Source organism: Oncorhynchus gorbuscha, linkage group LG13, assembly GCF_021184085.1.
Source record: "Oncorhynchus gorbuscha isolate QuinsamMale2020 ecotype Even-year linkage group LG13, OgorEven_v1.0, whole genome shotgun sequence".
NCBI lineage: Eukaryota > Metazoa > Chordata > Actinopteri > Salmoniformes > Salmonidae > Oncorhynchus > Oncorhynchus gorbuscha.
In genome coordinates, this window is record NC_060185.1 from 75,969,131 (window position 1) to 75,988,836 (window position 19,706).

At 43.6% G+C, this 19,706-nt stretch overlaps 1 protein-coding gene across 2 annotated transcripts; it reads right to left on the reverse strand.

Moving 5' to 3' along the window:
* Positions 1–491: 491 nt before the first annotated feature.
* On the reverse strand, positions 492–7,586 carry tmem33 (transmembrane protein 33). Of its 2 annotated transcripts, none has more exons than XM_046296637.1 (8): positions 7,244–7,586; positions 6,210–6,284; positions 5,354–5,448; positions 2,186–2,373; positions 1,814–1,881; positions 1,444–1,577; positions 1,193–1,276; positions 492–1,027 (listed from the first exon to the last, which is right to left on the reverse strand). In XM_046296637.1, exons 2-8 carry the CDS (start codon positions 6,261–6,263, stop codon positions 898–900), a joined length of 753 nt encoding a protein of 250 aa, XP_046152593.1. In that variant the 5' UTR covers positions 6,264–6,284; positions 7,244–7,586; the 3' UTR covers positions 492–897. The 2 variants fall into 2 exon arrangements, with proteins under 2 accessions (XP_046152593.1, XP_046152592.1); XM_046296636.1 differs by lacking the exon at positions 7,244–7,586 and adding an exon at positions 7,107–7,240.
* Positions 7,587–19,706: the final 12,120 nt, after the last annotated feature.

Below are 19,706 nucleotides of genomic sequence, written 5' to 3' on the forward strand. Positions count from 1 at the left end.
AGGCAGTTAACCCACTGTTCCCAGGCTGTCATTGAAAATAAGAACGTGTTTAATTGACTTGCCTGTTTAAATAAAGGTAAAAAATATGTTCAATTAGAAAACCTATTAAAAATGCAAATATAAACTTGAATTTGAAACCAGCCTAATCCTTCCTTCCCATTTACTGCATATCATGTGCAGACTGAGGAAATGCTGGTATAGTGAAACTGATTAATTTCAGCCATAAATTCTCATTTCAGGGCCCTTTTGACACTGCCTCAACTACCAACACATTTTTTTTAAATAGTGAATTACATGGCATAGATAGATCACTTTTCAAATTCGTAAGAGTACAAATGTGTTAAAACAAAATCATAACCAATGCTTTTCGTGTAAGAAAAACAACATAAAATGGAATTAGTGGATGTAAAAAATAAAATACAGAGCAACTGACATTGCCTTTGAAAAGCACAATATTTGGCTGTTAAAAAATAGACTGCAACGATGTATAGTACAATTTAACTATCTAATCTCAGAAGTTAGTATTTTATTTAAAGATAAGAACAAGTATTTTACATGACAGACATTTAACCATCACATGGTCAATCCTTAGAAGTAGAACACATCAAATAGTCAGCTGGTGTTTATTCCCAAAGAGAGCGAGAGAGAAAAGGGGGAGTGAGTGTTCGGCCGTTCCATAAAGCCATATTGAAAACAATCAGTTTTCAGTGCGTCGCAGTCCGAGTCTCAGCCTCCGCTGTAGCGTATGAACAGAGCAGCAGGAAGACAGACCAGACTAACATTCAAATGGTTTTTTCCCTTGCTCTCAAAGTTGTTGTTCGTCCATCCCGCTCGAGTGGAAATGCTGCCACGCCCCTTACAGTACAAACTATGGTTGTGTGGGAACAGGAAGTAAGATCACACTGCGGTGGGGGCCAGGCGGCTCATAAAGGAGATACTGTTGAGGCACATCTTTCTGAAGAAGGCGGGGCAGGCAGGCTTCATGACGAAATGTTCCAGCAGAATCCGCAGCTCTGAGAACAGGGTGCTGGGAGGGGTGGACAGGGAGATTAGGAAATAGGGGGACAAGATGGTTTGAGAAATGATTTAATCAACATCATATACCTAGAAACACACAATTCGCCATATTTGTTATTGTACAATTATCCTACATATTAACATTTCTGCACAAAATTCAAATGAGGCTACTTACCGGCAATATGGGTTTCTCCTTGATGTATAGCGGAGAGTTAGAAACCTGTAGTAAATGAAAGGCTGCAGCAAGCTTCCCTGGCCACTGTAAACACAAAGACCAAGAGTTAATCAAGTGACTGGAGTAACCAAGAGTTCATCTCAGTTCATAGTGGTATTGTAAGACATCAAGAAGGAAAAACCCTAATCTGACTTCAGTCTTAAGGTACCATACAAATGTGCTGACAAATTTACCAAGAAATAGAAACATACCTGAAGAGCATGAATATGGTGGCTGGCATGAGGAAGATCTCATTGCAGGCGATGAACTTCAGGATGTTCTGCTGGTTGGCCGAGAGCTTGTTGAGGAAGTTCCTCATGAAGAGAAGGCTATTGGGGCCCATTGCCTAAAAGGGGAATTATACACATCAGGACCTTACACACTGTACATTTTCCATTAATGCCCTAAAATAGGAAATGGCTAATGAGGAGAAATGTGCAAAATTACTATTTTACCTAACCAAAACAGGTAGAAGGGTATTTTATGAAATACAATTTTTCAAGTGTTGGTTATGCTTTACCAAACTGACTTTTTAATGGCTTCACAAACATTGAAATGTTTTGGAATCAAAGGGATACTTACATCAAGAACCTTCTTTGTGTAGGTGGTTGCATGAAGCAATGAGAAGAGGAAGACTGGGAATATGCTCACTGTAGACTGCGGTTAAGTGGCACACAGCATTAAAAATGTACAATGCAAAATAAACACATTTAAGGTCAGCATCAAATAGTGTTGTCAAGCAATACCTTCTTGTTAATAGGTTTAGTAGGTTTGCATAACTGAAACCACGACCCCAAAGCACTGCAAAACCTTCCTGCAACACAATTGGCCTTCTCCCCAAACCAGTTTGTTGGTGATATACCAAACTCTAGCTTTATCAGAGACCATTATGACAACAACCAAGGCATGGTGATACTATGGTGATAAGGCCTTTATCTATGGTTGAGAGGATACTTGTAATGGGGTAAGAGTTGACCAGGATGAGGGAGTATAGCAGGTAGTGACAGCTGTCCTCTTGGAGTGCCTGGGCTAGGAAGGCTCTGCTGAGCTGGAAGTGAGGAAGCCGCTGGTGTAGCCGCAGAGCACTAGTGAGGGCGTTGGCCAGCAGCGCACGCTGATAGAAATTGGCAGCCGCCTGAGGTCTGGAATATGTCAAAAAGAAAGAGAAATGAATTACTCTGAGGGAACTCAAGACTGGTTAAATATCTCTACTTGCACATCAATCACTCCAGTGTTTAATGGGTATATTGTAATTACTTCGCCACCATGGCCTATTTATTGCCTTACCTCATTTGCACACACTGTATATAGATTTATTTCTACTGTATTATTGACTGTTTGTTTATTCCATGTGTAACTGTGTTGTATGTGTCGAACTGCTTTGCTTTATTCTTGACCAGGTCGCAGTTGTAAACTTGTTCTCAACTAGCCTGGCTAAATAATGGTGAAATACATACATTTTTAAACTATACTGTACAATTTTTTTATTTTTAAATTCAACAATTTCACTGAGTTACAGTTCATAAGGAAATCAGTCAATTTAAACAAATACACTGCTCAAAAAAATAAAAGGGAACACTTAAACAACACAATGTAACTCCAAGTCAATCACACTTCTGTGAAATCAAACTGTCCACTTAGGAAGCAACACTGATTGACAATAAATTTCACATGCTGTTGTGCAAATGGAATAGACAACAGGTGGAAATTATAGGCATTTAGCAAGACACCCCCAATAAAGGAGTGGTTCTGCAGGTGGTGACCACAGACCACTTCTCAGTTCCTATGCTTCCTGGCTGATGTTTTGGATACTTTTGAATGCTAGCGGTGCTTTCACTCTAGTGGTAGCATGAGACGGAGTCTACAACCCACACAAGTGGCTCAGGTAGTGCAGCTCATCCAGGATGGGACATCAATGTGAGCTGTGGCAAGAAGGTTTGCGGTGTCTGTCGGGGTAGTGTCCAGAGCATGGAGGCGCTACCAGGAGACAGGCCAGTACATCAGGAGACGTGGAGGAGGCCATAGGAGGGCAACAACCCAGCAGCAGGACCGCTATCTCCGCCTTTGTGCAAGGAGGAGCAGGAGGAGCACTGCCAGAGCCCTGCAAAATGACCTCCAGCAGGCCACAAATGTGCATGTGTCTGCTCAAACGGTCAGAAACAGAATCCATGAGGGTGGTATGAGGGCCTAACGTCCACAGCCCAACACCGTGCAGGACATTTGCCAGAGAACACTAAGATTGGCAAATTTGCCACTGGCGCCCTGTGCTCTTCATAGATGAAAGCAGGTTCACACTGAGCACATGTGACAGAGTCTGGAGACGACGTGGAGAACGTTCTGCTGCCTGCAACATCATCCAGCATGACCGGTTTGGCGGTGGGTCAGTCATGGTGTGGGGGGGCATTTCTTTGGGGGGCCGCACAGCCCTCCATGTGCCCGCCAGAGGTAGCCTGACTGCCATTAGGTTCCGAGATGAGATCCTCAGACCCCTTGTGAGACCATATGCTGGTGCAGTTGGCCCTGGGTTCCTCCTAATGCAAGACAATGCTAGACCTCATGTGGCTGGTGTGTGTCAGCAGTTCCTGCAAGAGGAAAGCATTGATGCTATGGACTGGCCCGTCCGTTCCCCAGACCTGAATCCAATTGAGCACATCTGGGACATCATGTCTCGCTCCATCCACCAACGCCACGTTGCACCACAGACTGTCCAGGAGTTGGCGGATGCTTCCGTCCAGGTCTGGGAGGAGATCCCTCAGGGGACCATCCTTCACCTCATCAGGAGCATGCTCAGGCGTTGTCGGGAGGTCATACAGGCACGTGGAGGCCACACACACTACTGAGCCTCATTTTGACTTGTTTTTAAGGACATTACATCAAAGTTGGATCAGCCTGTAGTGTGGTTTTCCATTCTAATTTTGAGTGAAACTCCAAATCCAAACCTCCATGGGTTGATACATTTGATTTCCATTGATAGTTGAATGTGCTGACAACAAAATCACAAACTATGTAAAGAAAAAAGTATTTAATAAGAATAATTCATTCAGATCTAGGATGTGTTATTTTAGTGTTCCCTTTATTTTTTTGAGCAGTGTATATTAGGTCGTAATCTATGGATTTCACGACTGGGTAGGGTGGGCTTGGGAAGGCATAGGCCCACCCACTGGGGAGCCAGGCACAGCCCATCAGAATTTGTTTCCCCCCCAAAACAGGGCTTTATTACAGACAAATACTCCTCAGATTCATCAGCTGTCCAGGTGGTTGGTCTGAGATGATCCCAAAGGTAAAGAAAATAGATGTGGAGGTCCTGTGCTGGTGTGGTTACACGTGGTCTGCGGTTGTCAGGCCAGTTGGACGTACTGACAAATTCTCTAAAACAACTTTGGAGGCGGCTTATGGTATGGAAATTAACATCAATTCTCTGGCAACAGCCTTGATGGATATTCCTGCAGTCAGCATGCCAAATACAAGCTTCCTCAAAACTAGACATCTGTGGCATTGTGTTGTGATAAAACAGCACATTTTATTGTCCCCCAGAACAAGGTGCACCTGTGTAATGCTAATGAGGTGAGGTAATGCTCATGAGCCACACCTGTCAGGTGTATGGATTATCTTGGCAAAGGAGAAATGCTCACTAACAGTGATGTAAACAAATGTGGGGGGAAATTGAGACAAAAGCTTTTTGGGCATATGGAACATTTCTGGGATCTTTAATTTAATTTCAACTCATGAAACCCAGGACCAACACTTTACATGTTGGATTCATATTTTCATCCAGTATACATTTTGGAGTATATCAAAATGGTGGAACAGTTTTGATCACAAAATGCTACAAAAGTGAATATGTGGTGGGATCGGGTGATCATTCCAGACATTAGATAATCTCATTAGTAATACATCTGTTCATTTAGCAGTTATGCATTGGTTGTCTCTGTCAGGTATTGTTGCTATATTGCTATGTGCCCACGAAGAAAAATATTATCCCTGGAACTGAGTAAATATTAACAATAATGCAAAACCCAAACTGCAGTAGAAAACCAAACCCAATGACCAGTCCCTGTCATACAGTATTACTTTCTAAATAGACATATAGACAAAGCAAACAATTGGAGCATTGACCCTTACCCTAAGAGAGGTAGAATGAACATTACTGAGCAATAGACGGTGAAGAGCCGCGAGAGCCACATTGCCGTCTCTAGTTTGTTAGCCAACATGAATTGCTGTGGGGGGAAAAAAAGAAGAGTACATTCAAGTTCATAAGATTTTAAAAACTAGACTAAATCATCCACTGTAAAATCACCATGCACTGTCGGATCACAATCATAGGCCTATACAGTATCAGTATGAAAACTAGGGTTGCTGTAATCCAGATTTTCATACAGTTTTTGTACCATACCGGGGTATACAGCATTACCGAATGTGCACACAAGGGGCGCAAAAACAATTTAGGCAACAGTGATCTTGATAGTCTCTGCTGTAACCAAGAAGCTTGACATCTAGCCACTTTGTTAGCAAGTTATTAAACCAAATACATTGCTGGTGCCCTGAGCTGCATATAATTTATTTGACATATCTTAGATTTCTTATAGTTATGAGCAGTGGCGTAGCACGTACCCTGTCTGTATTTCAAAGTAAGCCCAAATGTGAGAAAAAAAAAGAATGTCTACCTTACTGCAATGACGCAATGTAGGGATGCAACTGAATAAATAAAAATGGTTTCCCTTGCGTTGCACTACAAATCTGGGGCTGCACACATTTGCATGTTTTTGCAATTCAACTAAATTAGGCTTCAGGCTGGATTTATCCTCCACCAAACATTCAAGGTAAGAAAATGTCACAAGAGCGTGCGTAAAGTTACAACCTATGACATGCAGTGAAATGTGTGTAGAGTGGAGGTTCTACATTACAGAGTATGTGTAGTGGAGTATAAATCCAGCCTAACAAATACAATTTTATGAAGTAGAAGTGCATGATTACTCACCACTGTCCCTAATTGAGGGGGAGGAGGAGCACTTGTTTGCTCTGTGTCAGCCATCTTCTTGACTCTGGTTTATCCCTGAAAAGAAAAACACAAAGACACCGTTTAATGAATATCTTCTGGCACCCTGACATTGCAAGCCCACTTGAAATGGCAAGAATGATACAATGCTGCTTAGTTCTAGTTCATTCAGGTTTAGGCCAACTTGATCTCTGTGCCTCTTGAAAAAATGGTTTCATAATGACAGATTTAGTGAAATCCTGGATGCTAAGGCTAGTGATCTGAGAATATGTTCACAGATTAACAGGCAGAAGAAGACAGTCACTTGGCTTGCAAGCAAAGCGTGACATGTTCGTAAGCTGTTTTGATATGTGCAGTAAAGACGTTAACATCAAAACTAGTTAGCAAGCTAAAACGTTTAAACTGAATCAAGCTAATTTTAGTTATCAGACTTAAGGTTAGCTAGGTAACGTTAATTAGGTTAGTTAGATGACAATTCTTCTCTCATTTGTTCAGTTGTAAATAAGCATTGACGGAACACTGGCGCTGTCCAGCTAGCTGATCTGAAGATAACAATTATTAGCCAGAAGTGAGACAGATCCAGGAAATTATAAATAGCAAACTAATGTGTTGGCTTTATTTAATTAATTGTGAAAACGTTAGCAAGCTGGCTAATGTCAGTTAATAAACGAGCTAGCCTAATGTACGCTAGCTATTAGCTAATATAGGACTGCCTCCACTAGAATGTTCGGTACTTGCTTGTTAGCAAGCTAGCTAGTAACGGTAGCTCAGTATTTGTCTAGATAGCTAGCTCAAAAAGCATTGTGTAGCTAACGTTAGAGATTATCTGCGTGGACTGTCTGCAATGTAATTCGATTTAAACTATTTCCCGAAAATTACCTGAAACTGTCGAGATCAACGTTAGGTGTCACTTGTACCAGTGATTGTGTTATTTTGTTGGCTAATTTTGCTACTGTAGCTAGCTACTCAGCCATCTGCGTCGTTCCTACCAAAGACAGTATGAAGATATGCAGTACCTGCTTCTCCCTGATCAAGTTGTAGGCGACGTCATTGCGACGTTGGTTAGCTAGGCGCGTGCGCAGAAACACGTTCACCGGGTCTAAAGGTCGTCTCGGCGAAATGTGCTTGTGCATGCCATCAAAAAGACACTCCTTCGATATAAAGTTGTTTTTGACGAAAATGAAAACGTGTCACTTTCATGAGGCTGGAGTAATAACATGTTCCGCTACTTAAGACATTAGCTCGAATCTAGGTAGTGCCTTCAGATTTCGAGAAAAATTTGTTTCAATTCTCTCATTGGGCGTGTTTAAGTTGTAAGGCTAACTTGCACCCACACTGCTCACAAACCTCTGCGTTGCCACGGGCTAAAATAGAAGTCAGTTCTATTTGTGACACAGACACATCTCCTCATTGGTTTATAGAAGCAGGCACCCATGTGCCATCTCCTCATTGGTTATACCCACATGGGTGACTGAAAGACGATAATGCACCTAATTTATGAAAGTTGTCAATCGCAATATAAAGTCAAGAGAAGAAAAAGCCTAGAAGGAGAAGAGATGACTAGAAACGATTCGGTTTACAGGTTTATGTGTGGATCAATTGTCAGAGTAGAGGACCTTGTTACATTTCAGGTAAATTAACAACTCAATGTTTGTATCCCAGGATAAATTAGCTAGCAACAGCAAGCTAGCTAAATAGAAAAAATTAGCTAACAAGTGCTAGCTAGCTAGCTGTCATACATGTTTAATGCTTTTCAACCTGTCCCCAAATTAATGTAATGGGTTAGAGTTCGTTTTGATATTTTAACCTGCGTGTCATCGTGTTTGGTGTGGGGGAACAAAATACATTTATGCAAGATGGAGCACGTGCGCAGCTGGTTTGGGTTCCGTGTATAAAGCAACAGACTGTAGATGAAAGTCGGTGAAAGTGTGTCAGTGACACTAATGTGGGTTTCTAACAGCAAGACTCAGATCAGCATCAGCAACATCGTTTATAAAAGGTTTAATTTATAATGTTGAAATAAACATGTCTCTAACAGCCATATCACACACAAACTGAAATCATATGTGTGCACATTATACAATCAATTAGTGAGAGAGAGAGAGGGCCTCAAACATCACATACATGTTTTAAATATTTACTGTACACATGAATTGTGGCAAATTGGAGCTAGAAACACAAGCATTTCGCTACACCCTCAATAACATCTGCCAAACATGTGTATGTGACTGATTTAAAATTGGTTCCCTTTTTATGTCTTCGGTCACATTCACCTTGGTCAAAGAAAAACACCCTAATAAAAATAGAGCCTCACACAATGAAGTTGGTGAAGAGCAAATGCCGAAACTTGTAGTCTACTGCTGTCAACTTCATGACCTGATCACATGATTTTTGTAAAGTTCATGCAGTCAACATGTAAACTCAAGTCTTAAAGTCTTTTGCCCTAGAATGCAACACACTTTGGAAGGTGGCGACCAATGACAGTCAACAACTTGACAAAAGTGATCGACTCGAACGCGCCCATGGACTTCTCAAACCCAAGCCTGGTCTCCCAAGTTTGCGTTCCCGGGAAGTCTCTCGACGTTGCGTCTCTGGGTTTAGAAACTCTGTGGTTTCCACTGTGAATTCAAATTGATCAGCTGACCTTGCACCAGAAAGGGAAAAATATATCGCGATGTTTGTAGACGTGACCAAATTCTCTGTTTTATTGTATTGTAATGAAACCGGCAGGGAGCAGGTCTCGAACCCTCGACCTTCGAGCCCGAGGGTCCGGCGCGCTATCGACTGTGCAGCAAAAAGCATGCTCGTGCTGCTGAGTCGATTTCTGCGCTTATAAACCCAGGGTCGTTACAGTATTATCTAATTAAGGCTTCTATTATGTTGTCTTAGCAATATTTCTGAGTCAAACATTCATCTTACTGGAACTATTTTACTGTAAATATACAGACGCCTACAGATCTAGGCCTACTTTAGTCAGGATTCTGTGTTTAAACTTAATTTTACCTGTGTAAATACATTGGAAATACTCCCAATAAAATATATTGCAAATAATGAGTCTCACATGAGTTCTCAAATGTGCTGTAGGCAAGGAAAAGGCTACAGGGGGAATGTGCAAGAAGGGTTCTTGCATGATCATGTCAATAGGGGGAGGATAGCAACGCAATTCTTACATGGCTTTGATGTTTTAATATAGAGTTGTTATGTGGTACATTACATATTTAATCATTTTTTCATCAGAATCCACTTTTAATAGAAGTGTCAAACTAGCCAACATGAATACTCTTCTATAGCATGCACGAGCACACACACAGGGAAGGTTAGGGCAAAGGCTGCGTTGAACTTAAGGCTATGGTTTTGCCAAGATTACACTGGGTGAAAAGGGTTGCTATCAGAGGATATCTTTACATTACACATTTTTGATATTCTAGAGAATACAGGCCATTTCCAATGCATATTTGTAGTTTGTGGATATGCACCATATCTTGACAAATTCTGAATCCAGATGTGACTCATTCGATATAATGAGATACGTGACATCCTATTTTAATTTCATGCTAACAAATACTGACTGTATACATAGCAGTTCTGTGTTTTTCTCAGAACATGTTTTGAGATCTTCATTGAATGTGAGAACACGTTAGCTAATGCTCAATCACCTCAACAGCTAGCCTGAACCTGGCTAGCACTGTGACTCTAGCTACCTAATAACTCACTGTACAGTTGCTGTGGAGGTTGTGTGCGGAAGATCACAACAAACCTTCCTTCCTTGATGTTTATTGTATACAAACACACACTTTTAAGGACTAGCTCCAGCACAGATCAAATCAACTGCCCCAAGTGACAGTTACACAGAACATGAATGTGGTGCTGACTGGTGATTGGCCAACACTATGGTCAGTCACCCTACATGGTTGGCGGGACATAAACGGGGTATATCTGTATTCACAACACTATCCCCCTCCAGCAGTGCAGAGTTCCTTCAGGCACCTATACTAAAGGTGGGAACAATACAACATTTTCTAAAAACACTTTGCAGAGCAAACAGGTAAAGCATTAAGAATCCCATAACAGGTTCATCATTTTAAAACAGATCACTTGTCCCATATTCAACAAAACAATGATGTAACAGCCCTTGTTTATTCTAAACAGACTGTCTCTGCCTGGCTGAGCTGGAAAGCACATGACATGAACTTGGTGGGTGGGGTGTGTAGTGTTAGAAGGTCTGCACTTTTGGATTGGGGCAGCACCACTGTAGTGCCTGAGATTTTCAGAGGAATGTCCAGACACAGAATGTTCAGTGGTGGCACACTGATCTTCACCCTGGAGGCCTAGGGTAACTGCATGGGCTGGCTGAAGTACAGGTCTGGTGGTGCCTGTATCAACGTCGTCAATAGAGGCAGATGGGTGACTCGCCCGGTGTCGAGGGCAGTGACCTCGGAGCGGGCTGCAGGGTGGGGCCAAATTCCTTTCCATCAGGTCCCATATCCTCTCACTCTTCTCATCCAGGTATGCAGGGAAGCCCAACAGGGACGCACTCAACTTCAGATACGATTTTGTTGGATTTTTTTTGTTGTTGAAATATCCAGGAAAAATACATATAAAATCTGCACAAAAAATGCAAAATAGGCCTGGCTTTGCCTCTGCAGCGCAGGGTCTTGTTCTCACTGTGCTAGCTGCCATTTGGTTGCCATAACAATGAGATCAGGGCTTGAAAAGTACACTTAGCTGATTGGCTAGCAACTGAATCTACCTAACAAGCTAGCTAGCAATGTCTCGATCATTGAGAATGCCCCAAAACACACAAACATCTGAAAGTCCACAGAAAAGATTACATGGCTCACAAAAATAACACAAATTTCAATAAATAAAAAAATTGAAAAACACTTGACACCAGTGTTGTCATTTGAAATCTTCACTGAGTGTGAGCTAATGCTAATTCTCAATCACCTCAGCAGCTAACTTTAACATGACTAGCACTGTGAATTGGCACGGTTTATAGATATACAATTGAAGTCGGAAGTTTACATACACTTCGGTTGGAGTCATTAAAACCCGTTTTTCAACCACTCAACAAATTTCTTGTTAACAAACTATAGTTTTGGCAAGTCGGTTAGGACATCTACTTTGTGCATGACGCAAGTAACTTTTCCAATAATTGTTTACAGACAGGTTATATCACTGTATCACAATTCCAGTGGGTCAGAAGTTTACATACACTAAGTTGAATGTGCCTTTAAACAGCTTGGAAAACTCCAGAAAATGTCATGGCTTTAGAAGCTTCTGATAGGCTAATTGACATCATTTGAGTCAATTGGAGGTGTACCTGTGGATTTATTTCAAGGCCTATGTTCAAATTCAGTGCCTTTTTGCTTGACATCATGGGAAAATCAAAAGAAATCAGCCAAGACCTCAGAAATAAAATTGTAGACCTCCACAAGTCTGGTTCATCCTTGGGAGCAATTTCCAAACGCCTAAAGGTACCACGTTCATCTGTACAAACAATAGTACGGAGGTATAAACACCATGGGACAACGCAGCCGTCATACCGCTCAGGAAGGAGACGCGTTCTGTCTCCTAGAGATGAACGTACTTTGGTGCGAAAAGTGCAAATCAATCCCAGAACAACAGCCAAGGACCTTGTGAAGATGCTGGAGGAAACGGGTAAAAAAGTATCTATATCCACAGTAAAACAAGTCCTAAAAAGGCCACTCAGCAAGGAAGAAGCCACTGCTCCAAAACTGCCATAAAAAAGCCCGACTACAGTTTGCAACTGCACATGGGGACAAAGAACGTACTTTTTGGAGAAATGTCCTCTGGTCTGATGAAACAAAAATAGAACTGTTTGGCCGTAATGACCATCGTTACGTTTGGAGGAAAAAGGGGGAGGCTTGCAAGCTGAAGAACACCATCCCAACTGTGAAGCATGGGGGTGGCAGCATCATGTTGTGTGGTTGCTTTGTTGCAGGAGGGACTGGTGCACTTCACAAAATAGATGGCATCATGGAGGTAGGAAAATTATGTGGATATATTGAAGCAACATCTCAAGACATCAGTCACGAAGTTAAAGCTTGGTCACAAATGGGTCTTCCAAATGGACACTGATTTTATATTTTATTTAACTCAGCAAGTCAGTTAAGAACAAATTCTTATTTTAAATGATGGCCTAGGAACAGTGGGTTAACTGCCTGTTCAGGGGCAGAACAACAGATTGTCAGCTTGGGGATTTGAACTTTCAACCTTCTGGTTGCTAGTCCAATGCTCTAACCACTAGGCTACCCTGACACCCCAAGCATACTTCCAAAGTTGTGGCAAAATGGCTTAAGGACAACAAAGTCAAGGTATTGGAGTGGCCGTCACAATGCCCTGACCTTATCCTATAGAAAATTTGTGGGCAGAACAGAAAAGCGTGTGTGCGAGCAAGGAGGTCTACAAACCTGACTCAGTTACACCAGCTCTGTCAGGAGGAATGGGCCAAAAGTCACCCAACATATTGTGGGAAGCTTGTGGAAGGCTACCCAAAACATTTGACCCAAGTTAAACAATTTAAAGTCAATGCTGCCAAATACTAATTGAGTGTCTGTAAACGTCTGACCCACTGGGAATGTGATGAAAGAAATAAAAGCTGAAATAAATAATTCTCTCTACTATTATTCTGACATTTCACATTCTTAAAATAAAGTGGTGATCCTAACTGACCTAAGACTAGGAATTTTTAGGAGTTTAAATGTATTTGGCTAAGGTGTATGTAAACTTCTGACTTCAACTGTAAGTAGTTGTCATTTGTCTCATAGTCAAAATAGTTTAAACGTTTAAGTATTCTGTGGTAGTTGTGGGTGTCCATGTGAAGTTCCTCCCAGTTTAATTTGATGGGATGTGAAAAACCTCTCTCCAGGTGTTAGGCCTGTGCTGCTATAAGTTGAAAAGACTGACAAGTTCATGATGTTGGATAAGGAAGTGGGATCTTCTCCATCTGCTGGATGTTGGATAAGGAAGTGGGATCTTCTCCATCTGCTGGAGGATCTAAAGACGGAACTGGGGGAGGGAGGGTGGGGGGGAAGTCAACGTGGTGCGGCTAGGGTGATTCAAAATGTGTGTACAACCTATTCTAAATGTGGATGACACTAATTCTTAAAAATGAGGTCTGCTGTGGTTGTTGTCCAATGTGAGGTGAGGTTTTGTATCTGGTGTGGAGAAAGGAGGTGTGTGTGGTTAATAATGGGGAAAGTGGCTCTGGCTTCATTGTGCATGGATGCAATCTGCTTGATTGAAGTTTTGTATGCCCACTGAGAGAACCACTGTGCTGGTGCTTTCTCCAGGACCTTGGTGAAATTGTAAAGAGTTGCCCCGGAGTAGGTTTCAACTTGTATCTTTGGGTTGTGGAATGGGGAGATTCTGTTCACATTGGAGCCTCCCAACACCTGTGTTTGTTGTTTCCCTGGAAATTCCAATCCAGCACCTTGCATTTTGGTCTGGATTTATAATAAAATGGTTTCTGTGGGGGTTGGGACTGGGGTCGGTGTATTGAAGCTCCAGTTGTACAGGGGTCTCAGACGGGCAACGGCATGGCGACTTTTGGGAGGGCTCAGATGGGGTATTTTTGGGGTTTGGCCCATCATCATCATTTGACCCTAGAGCTGCCGGTCCAAATCTTAACTCCTGATCTGGCTCCTCCTGTTGGTAAGAAAGATATAGGAATTCCTATACAAGATTTTAACTGAAACATTGCTAAGTTTATACAACTTGACTGGGCTGTTTGGGAGTACTGCCATCACACCAAGGGTTTCTGGTTGACTGCAGGCCCAATGGTGGAACTCAACTAGGGTCTGGATTACATTAGAGGAGTCCAGGGGTAAGGGTTCAGAGTTGGAGTCTATGGTGGGGGAGGAGGGATCCATAATGCTAGGAATGCTGTGCTCTTGAGTGGTCAATGAGTTGTTTATTGTCTGTGGGCCGTTTGGGGAAGTGGAGATGGGGGTTATCGTTATGAAATACCATCCACCAAATGGAGAAAGGATTGACATACTGAATCAAACCATGAACTACGAAGAGAAAATAATACACTAATAGTTTATTAATGTATTTTTTATAGACACTTAAGCTACTAATAGTTTTCTCAGGGTGCTATTGAATTAAAAAAAACATGAAACCATTTTAGCCTAATTGAATAATAAAGTCAATTAGAAAGAGAGTGGAATGTAAAGGTTGGAGGCAATTTGGTTAAACCAGTTAAATAATATAAAAGGCAACACTGAGGCATTGTGACTTGTCCAAAATGGCAAATCTTGTATTGCTGGAGGATCTGGCACAAGCTGCGTTACGCAGGGAGAGTGTTTTCAATGAGCGTGCAATTTTTTTGCTGAGAGCAACTCTTGGCTTATTAGTAAATTGCGTTTTCCAAAGCATATTTTATTGCATCTCTGCCACCAACTCTCTCCAGTATTAGAAAGGGAGCTGAATCGCACCAATGCCATCCCAGTGCATACCCAAGTCCTCTCCACCCTGGGATTTTTGACCACTGAAACATTCCAATGGGAGATTGCGGATCGGTCTGGCATTTCACAACCAACCATGAGCCGAATATTGCCTGCAGTCCTTCATGGCACTATTTCATTGACCCCGCAATACATACAGTTTCTGTACACTGCTCTGCAACAGGCCAGAGTGAAAAGGGATTTCCTAATGTCATTGAAGCTATTGACTGCACCCACAATGCAGTAAAAGCACAATCATTGGACAATCATTTCCATTCTGTCAATGTGCAGGTCATCTGTGATTCACATTTGGCTTTGTTAAATGGAGTGGCCAAGTGGCCAGGTGGGACACATGATTCATTCAATGTGCAAAACAGTTCAGTTGGCCTGAACCTCTAGGAAGGAGATGTTGAGGATGGATGGCTTATTGGTAATTGACTTGGGTTTTATTTACTAGGTTTTATTTGCCATGATGGACTACTGAGAAACAATATCTGAATGTTAATTTCATAACTGCAGGAAACCGGGGCTACCCATTTAAAAACATGGCTGATGACTCCCCTCACAAACGCCTCAAACCAACAAGATGCAAGGTACAACCAAGCCCACGCATACACAAGAACAACAGTGGAGCGCACCATAGGCCTGCTGAAAGGGCATTGGCTGTGCTTGTCTGGGACAGGAGGCACATGCAATACCAGCCTAGCAGCCTCGGTATGCCTCTGAAATGACATTCCTTCAAATGCCATAATGTGAATGGAATACAATGTGCAAATTCATTTTTATGTTAGCTACATTGTCAAGGCTTGCAGTGTGCTCCACAACATTGCAATCAAAAATGGCATTCCACTGAATGATCTACCCAGACCCAGTGAGCCCATGCCTGACAGGGAGTGTTTCCCACCACCCATAGCCCTGGCACTGAGGACCAGAGTCAATATCATACAAAGGTTTTAAGTATCTGTTCTTCCAAATATTGTAATCAAATCGACAAGGCAAACACGTTTACATTGCACCAGAATTTGTCTCACATGTTTGACACACTCAACAACTTATTTCAATAATTAATTTCTCTCTCAGGCCATTGCATACATCCTCCAGCTGCTGTTTGAGTCCAATAATTGATGTGTTGATCTCTTCTTGTTGTTTCAGGACTGCGTCAGTCAAAACATGCGGTGCAGCTGAAGCGCTCGCCAAAGAGGACACCCTTCTGGTAGACCTGGGGATGAGGAGTCAGGAAAATCACCCACATCTGTCAAGATTTCATGTTTTGTTATTTTTGTTATATTAATTTTGTTATACTTGTTTATTGTCAAGAAAAAATATTTAGATGTGGTCCATGTCTGAATATGGTTGCGAAAAATAAAGCTTGACTTACCATCAGTTGGTGTGTCTGGTATTGCTTCAGGGTCTGGGAGAGGGTCCTCAGTATCACCATCACAAATGATGCCAGACACTGAGGTCTCTCCAATTAAGCTGGCAATGTGCTGGTCCATAGCAGACAGGGAAGAGTCACTCTGCCCTCCTCCTGTTGCACTTCTATCCCTTTTGTAAAAAATATAAAAATGTTTTCAAATCAAACCATTTCTTTTTAGTTTCATTAACTGTTCTGCACTCAGATGAGGCAGAATTTATCCCAGCTCTAACCTGCTCCCAAGCAATATTTTTCCTCTACTTGTCAAGCCATTGCTAAGGGCTTGTTTTGCTTCCACTTCGGTGATCAAAAGTTTATTCTTCTTTGACTCCTCCAAGTTGGCAGACAGAAATGAGTGACATTTCTTGCAGCTTTAAAGGGAAGGTTTGTGACCATACATGGTAATTTAGGGTGGTTCTTTATGTAAATGAGACTTCACGTGCACTAGCACAGTGTTTTAGAACATGTCTGATTTATCAAGTTTGGTATCCCAGGAGGTCTACCCCGGGGGATAGTAATAGAGGGGAAGTACGTGAGGCGACGTCGACTCCCTCTGCTGGGAATACGGGAGCTGGGCAACCCGACACCAAGCAAAAGTAGAGAAGAAGGACCGAGTGAAACCTTAGTCATTTTCTTTGTTATATTTCTTTTCTGTCTTAGTAAAGTTGTTTTTGCAGACTAAAGCCTCCCTGTCTCTGTGTCAATCTCTGCACGCTCAACCCAACACCCCACGGTTTACCACATATGGTGGAGAATGAGGGTATCTCAGTAGCTTTGGGTGCCGTGTGGTCGAAGCGTACAGAGATTACCATGGAGGAGCTGGTGGCTCAATGAATTTTCAGCCAGCAGAAGCAACAAGCTCTCCAGGAGTAAGCACTGGAGAAGCAGCACCATCAAAACCACAGACTGGTAGCGGAGGTAGCCCAGTTGGGAGGGCTCAGGAGTCAGGCCCGACTCAGTTCCTGGTTCAGTTAAGGGAGGAAGATGACGTGGAGTCATATTTGTGCACCTTCGAGAGGACGGAAAAGCGGGAAGGATGGCCCAAGCCCAAGTGGGCCAGCCTGCTGGCACCCTACCTCTCTGTGAAGGCCCAAAAGGCCTACTTTGATTTTAACACTGACCAGGCCGCGAATTATGAGGGACTCAAACAGGAGATACTGAGCCGTTATGGGTTCAATCTCGCACGCCGTACACAACTGGTCCACAACTGGCCCTTTTGACCCCACCCTTTCCCCCCGGGCTCAGATGTGCGACCTGGTGCGACTGACCAAGGGCTGGCTACTGACGGAAGTACCGTACCTCCCGATGCTCGACAAGCTCGTCCTGGATAAATACCTTCGGGCCCTGCCATACGAGATGAAGACAGTGAGCATGCAGAACCCTCAGAGCCTGGAGGAATTGCTGACCGCGGTGGAAATTCACCAGAACACCCAGGATCTGCTGAGAGGGGCCCGAGCGGGGAGAGGAGACTCGGTGAGTGGGACGAACAACACAGAGAGGTGAGGAGCTAAAGGGGGCCCGGACGGAACCAGCCGAGGCTGTGAAGCGGGAGGGGGACCCAAACCGACGATGTTGGCGGCTGCTGGACCCAGATCAGAGACTATGAGTGTGGTGAGTGCGCTGAGCCGGGGCACCTCGTGTGAAGCTGTCCAGGCCAGGAGGAGGCCATGCCCACCGCATCCCCCAGCTCTGGGGTAACCCGGATGGCGAGTTACATCACCTCCTGTTGGGCGCACACCGAGACGGCCCCTCCGATGGTTTCAGTGCGAATCGATGGCTTTGACACCAGTGCTCTGCTGGACTCCGGCAGCATGGTGACTCTGGCCCACCCGCAGTGGCTCACACGAGAGGGGAAGGAGGAACCGGGGGACGAGGAGGTGACAGTGTCCTGTATGCACAAAGAGGTGCCCATCGGTGCCAGTGAGGATAACCACCCCAAGGGGAGAGTGCCAGATGCACATGGGAGCTGTTCCTAACCTACCCATGTCCATTCTCCTTGGTCGAGACTAACCTCTCTTCCAGGCACTTTGGAGGGACCTGGGGAGGTGAGCACGGGAGCTAGGAAGAAAAGGAAAAAAGGACTGTGGCCTGAGCAACCCAACCCCCGCCACGAGAGGTGTCCACTGGGCCCAGGTCGGACCCGGAGGAGGGAGACGACCCCGCTCCGGCAAGCGAGCCATCGGGCGAGGAAGACCTCAGGCTCCCCTTTTATGGGGGTAGAGGCCCTAGGCAGACCTCCCGACACGGGGCCAGGTGAATGCGGTGGATGGCGCACTGTTACCTGGGGTAAGTGATTGGCGCAACCCCACTTCACAATCAAGCATAATGTATTGTATCAGGTAGTAAAGCATAATGGGGAGACAAAAGACTTGTTACTCATACCCAGCCAGTATGTTAGGACTGTGTTGCAGCTTTCCCACACCCACCTGCTTGAGGCACACCTGGGGATGGAGAAAACCAGGGAGTGGATCGGGAACCGGTTCCACTGCTCCGGAGTCAAGCGCACCATGGAGGATTACTGCCGTAGTTGCCCGGAGTCCCAGATGACAGCTTCGAGGGTGCATTATCGAAACCCTTTGGTTTCCTTGCCCATTATAGGAGCGCCATTCGAGTGGGTGGCAATGGATCTGAGCATGCCTCCCTCCCAGTCAGTGCTAAGGGGGGGTAAACCCCGAGGGGTAAATCCGACGGTTTACCACACAAGGCAAAATGTGGGGCTATATGTTTAGATTTTTAATAGATTGTAAGGCTGTATGATGCAACTCTAATGATGATTTGAAAAAGGTTGCTTGAAAGGCATGAGCTCTGCTTTATTTTTTACGCAGGATGTACACACTTCATTAGTATCTCATTCACAATTTGACAAGCACTTGATAATGCCTCAAATTTCATGCCGGCATCCCCTTTGTGGCCGTAATGCACCCTAAAAAAAGCCATGCCTTTTGCTGCCAGTGGCTGTTGTGCCCTTGGCCCGCAGTTCTTTGTTGTGCCCCTGGCCCAGAGTACTGAGTTGTGCCCTTCTCCCTGAGTATTGGGTGCTCCTAAGCACCTCTCGCTCACATGGCTCTCCATCACGTGATCGGGTCTTTCTCATAGGCTACAAGTGAAAACCGACACATCGGGGACACAACTACGTGTGATATTGGCAGAACTGTCCACATTTACTTTTCATCATCCAAGAAGATGGGTGGAACTAAAGAACAGCAAAAGCACTGACCTATGTCAATCTACTATCCCCCATAGTACAAAAGATGACCTACTCAGTGCAAGAAATAAATATTCCTAACATAGTCTGGGCCAGTTGTAGGATGCAATAGATCCCAAATTAATAAAACCACTAGCACCAAAAAATAAATGCAACGTGGCTGATGCAACAGATCAGAATTTTTTTGCTTAAAATGTTGATAAACTATTAGGCTATTTCTTCACATTATAAGCCCAGCAATGTGCACATGGCCATAGGCTATAAGCCCCAATGTTCCATTAGCAGGAAAACACCATTATCAAAAGTAACTACAAATGCAATTATGCATGTAATGCTTTTATTATAAAGGTGCATTTTTATGGTGAAAATTATCTTCCCCAAACTTGAAA

Bases quoted from the DNA above. Each gene is read 5' to 3' on its own strand.
- tmem33 (XM_046296637.1), bottom strand. From the start codon at position 6,263: ATGGCTGACACAGAGCAAACAAGTGCTCCTCCTCCCCCTCAATTAGGG. The intron at 1,882-2,185 runs GTATCCTCTCAA...CGCAGTCTACAG, and splicing joins CAACTCTTACCCCATTACAA to TGAGCATATTCCCAGTCTTC. The intron at 1,028-1,192 runs GTAAGTAGCCTC...CACCCCTCCCAG, and splicing joins AGGAGAAACCCATATTGCCG to CACCCTGTTCTCAGAGCTGC.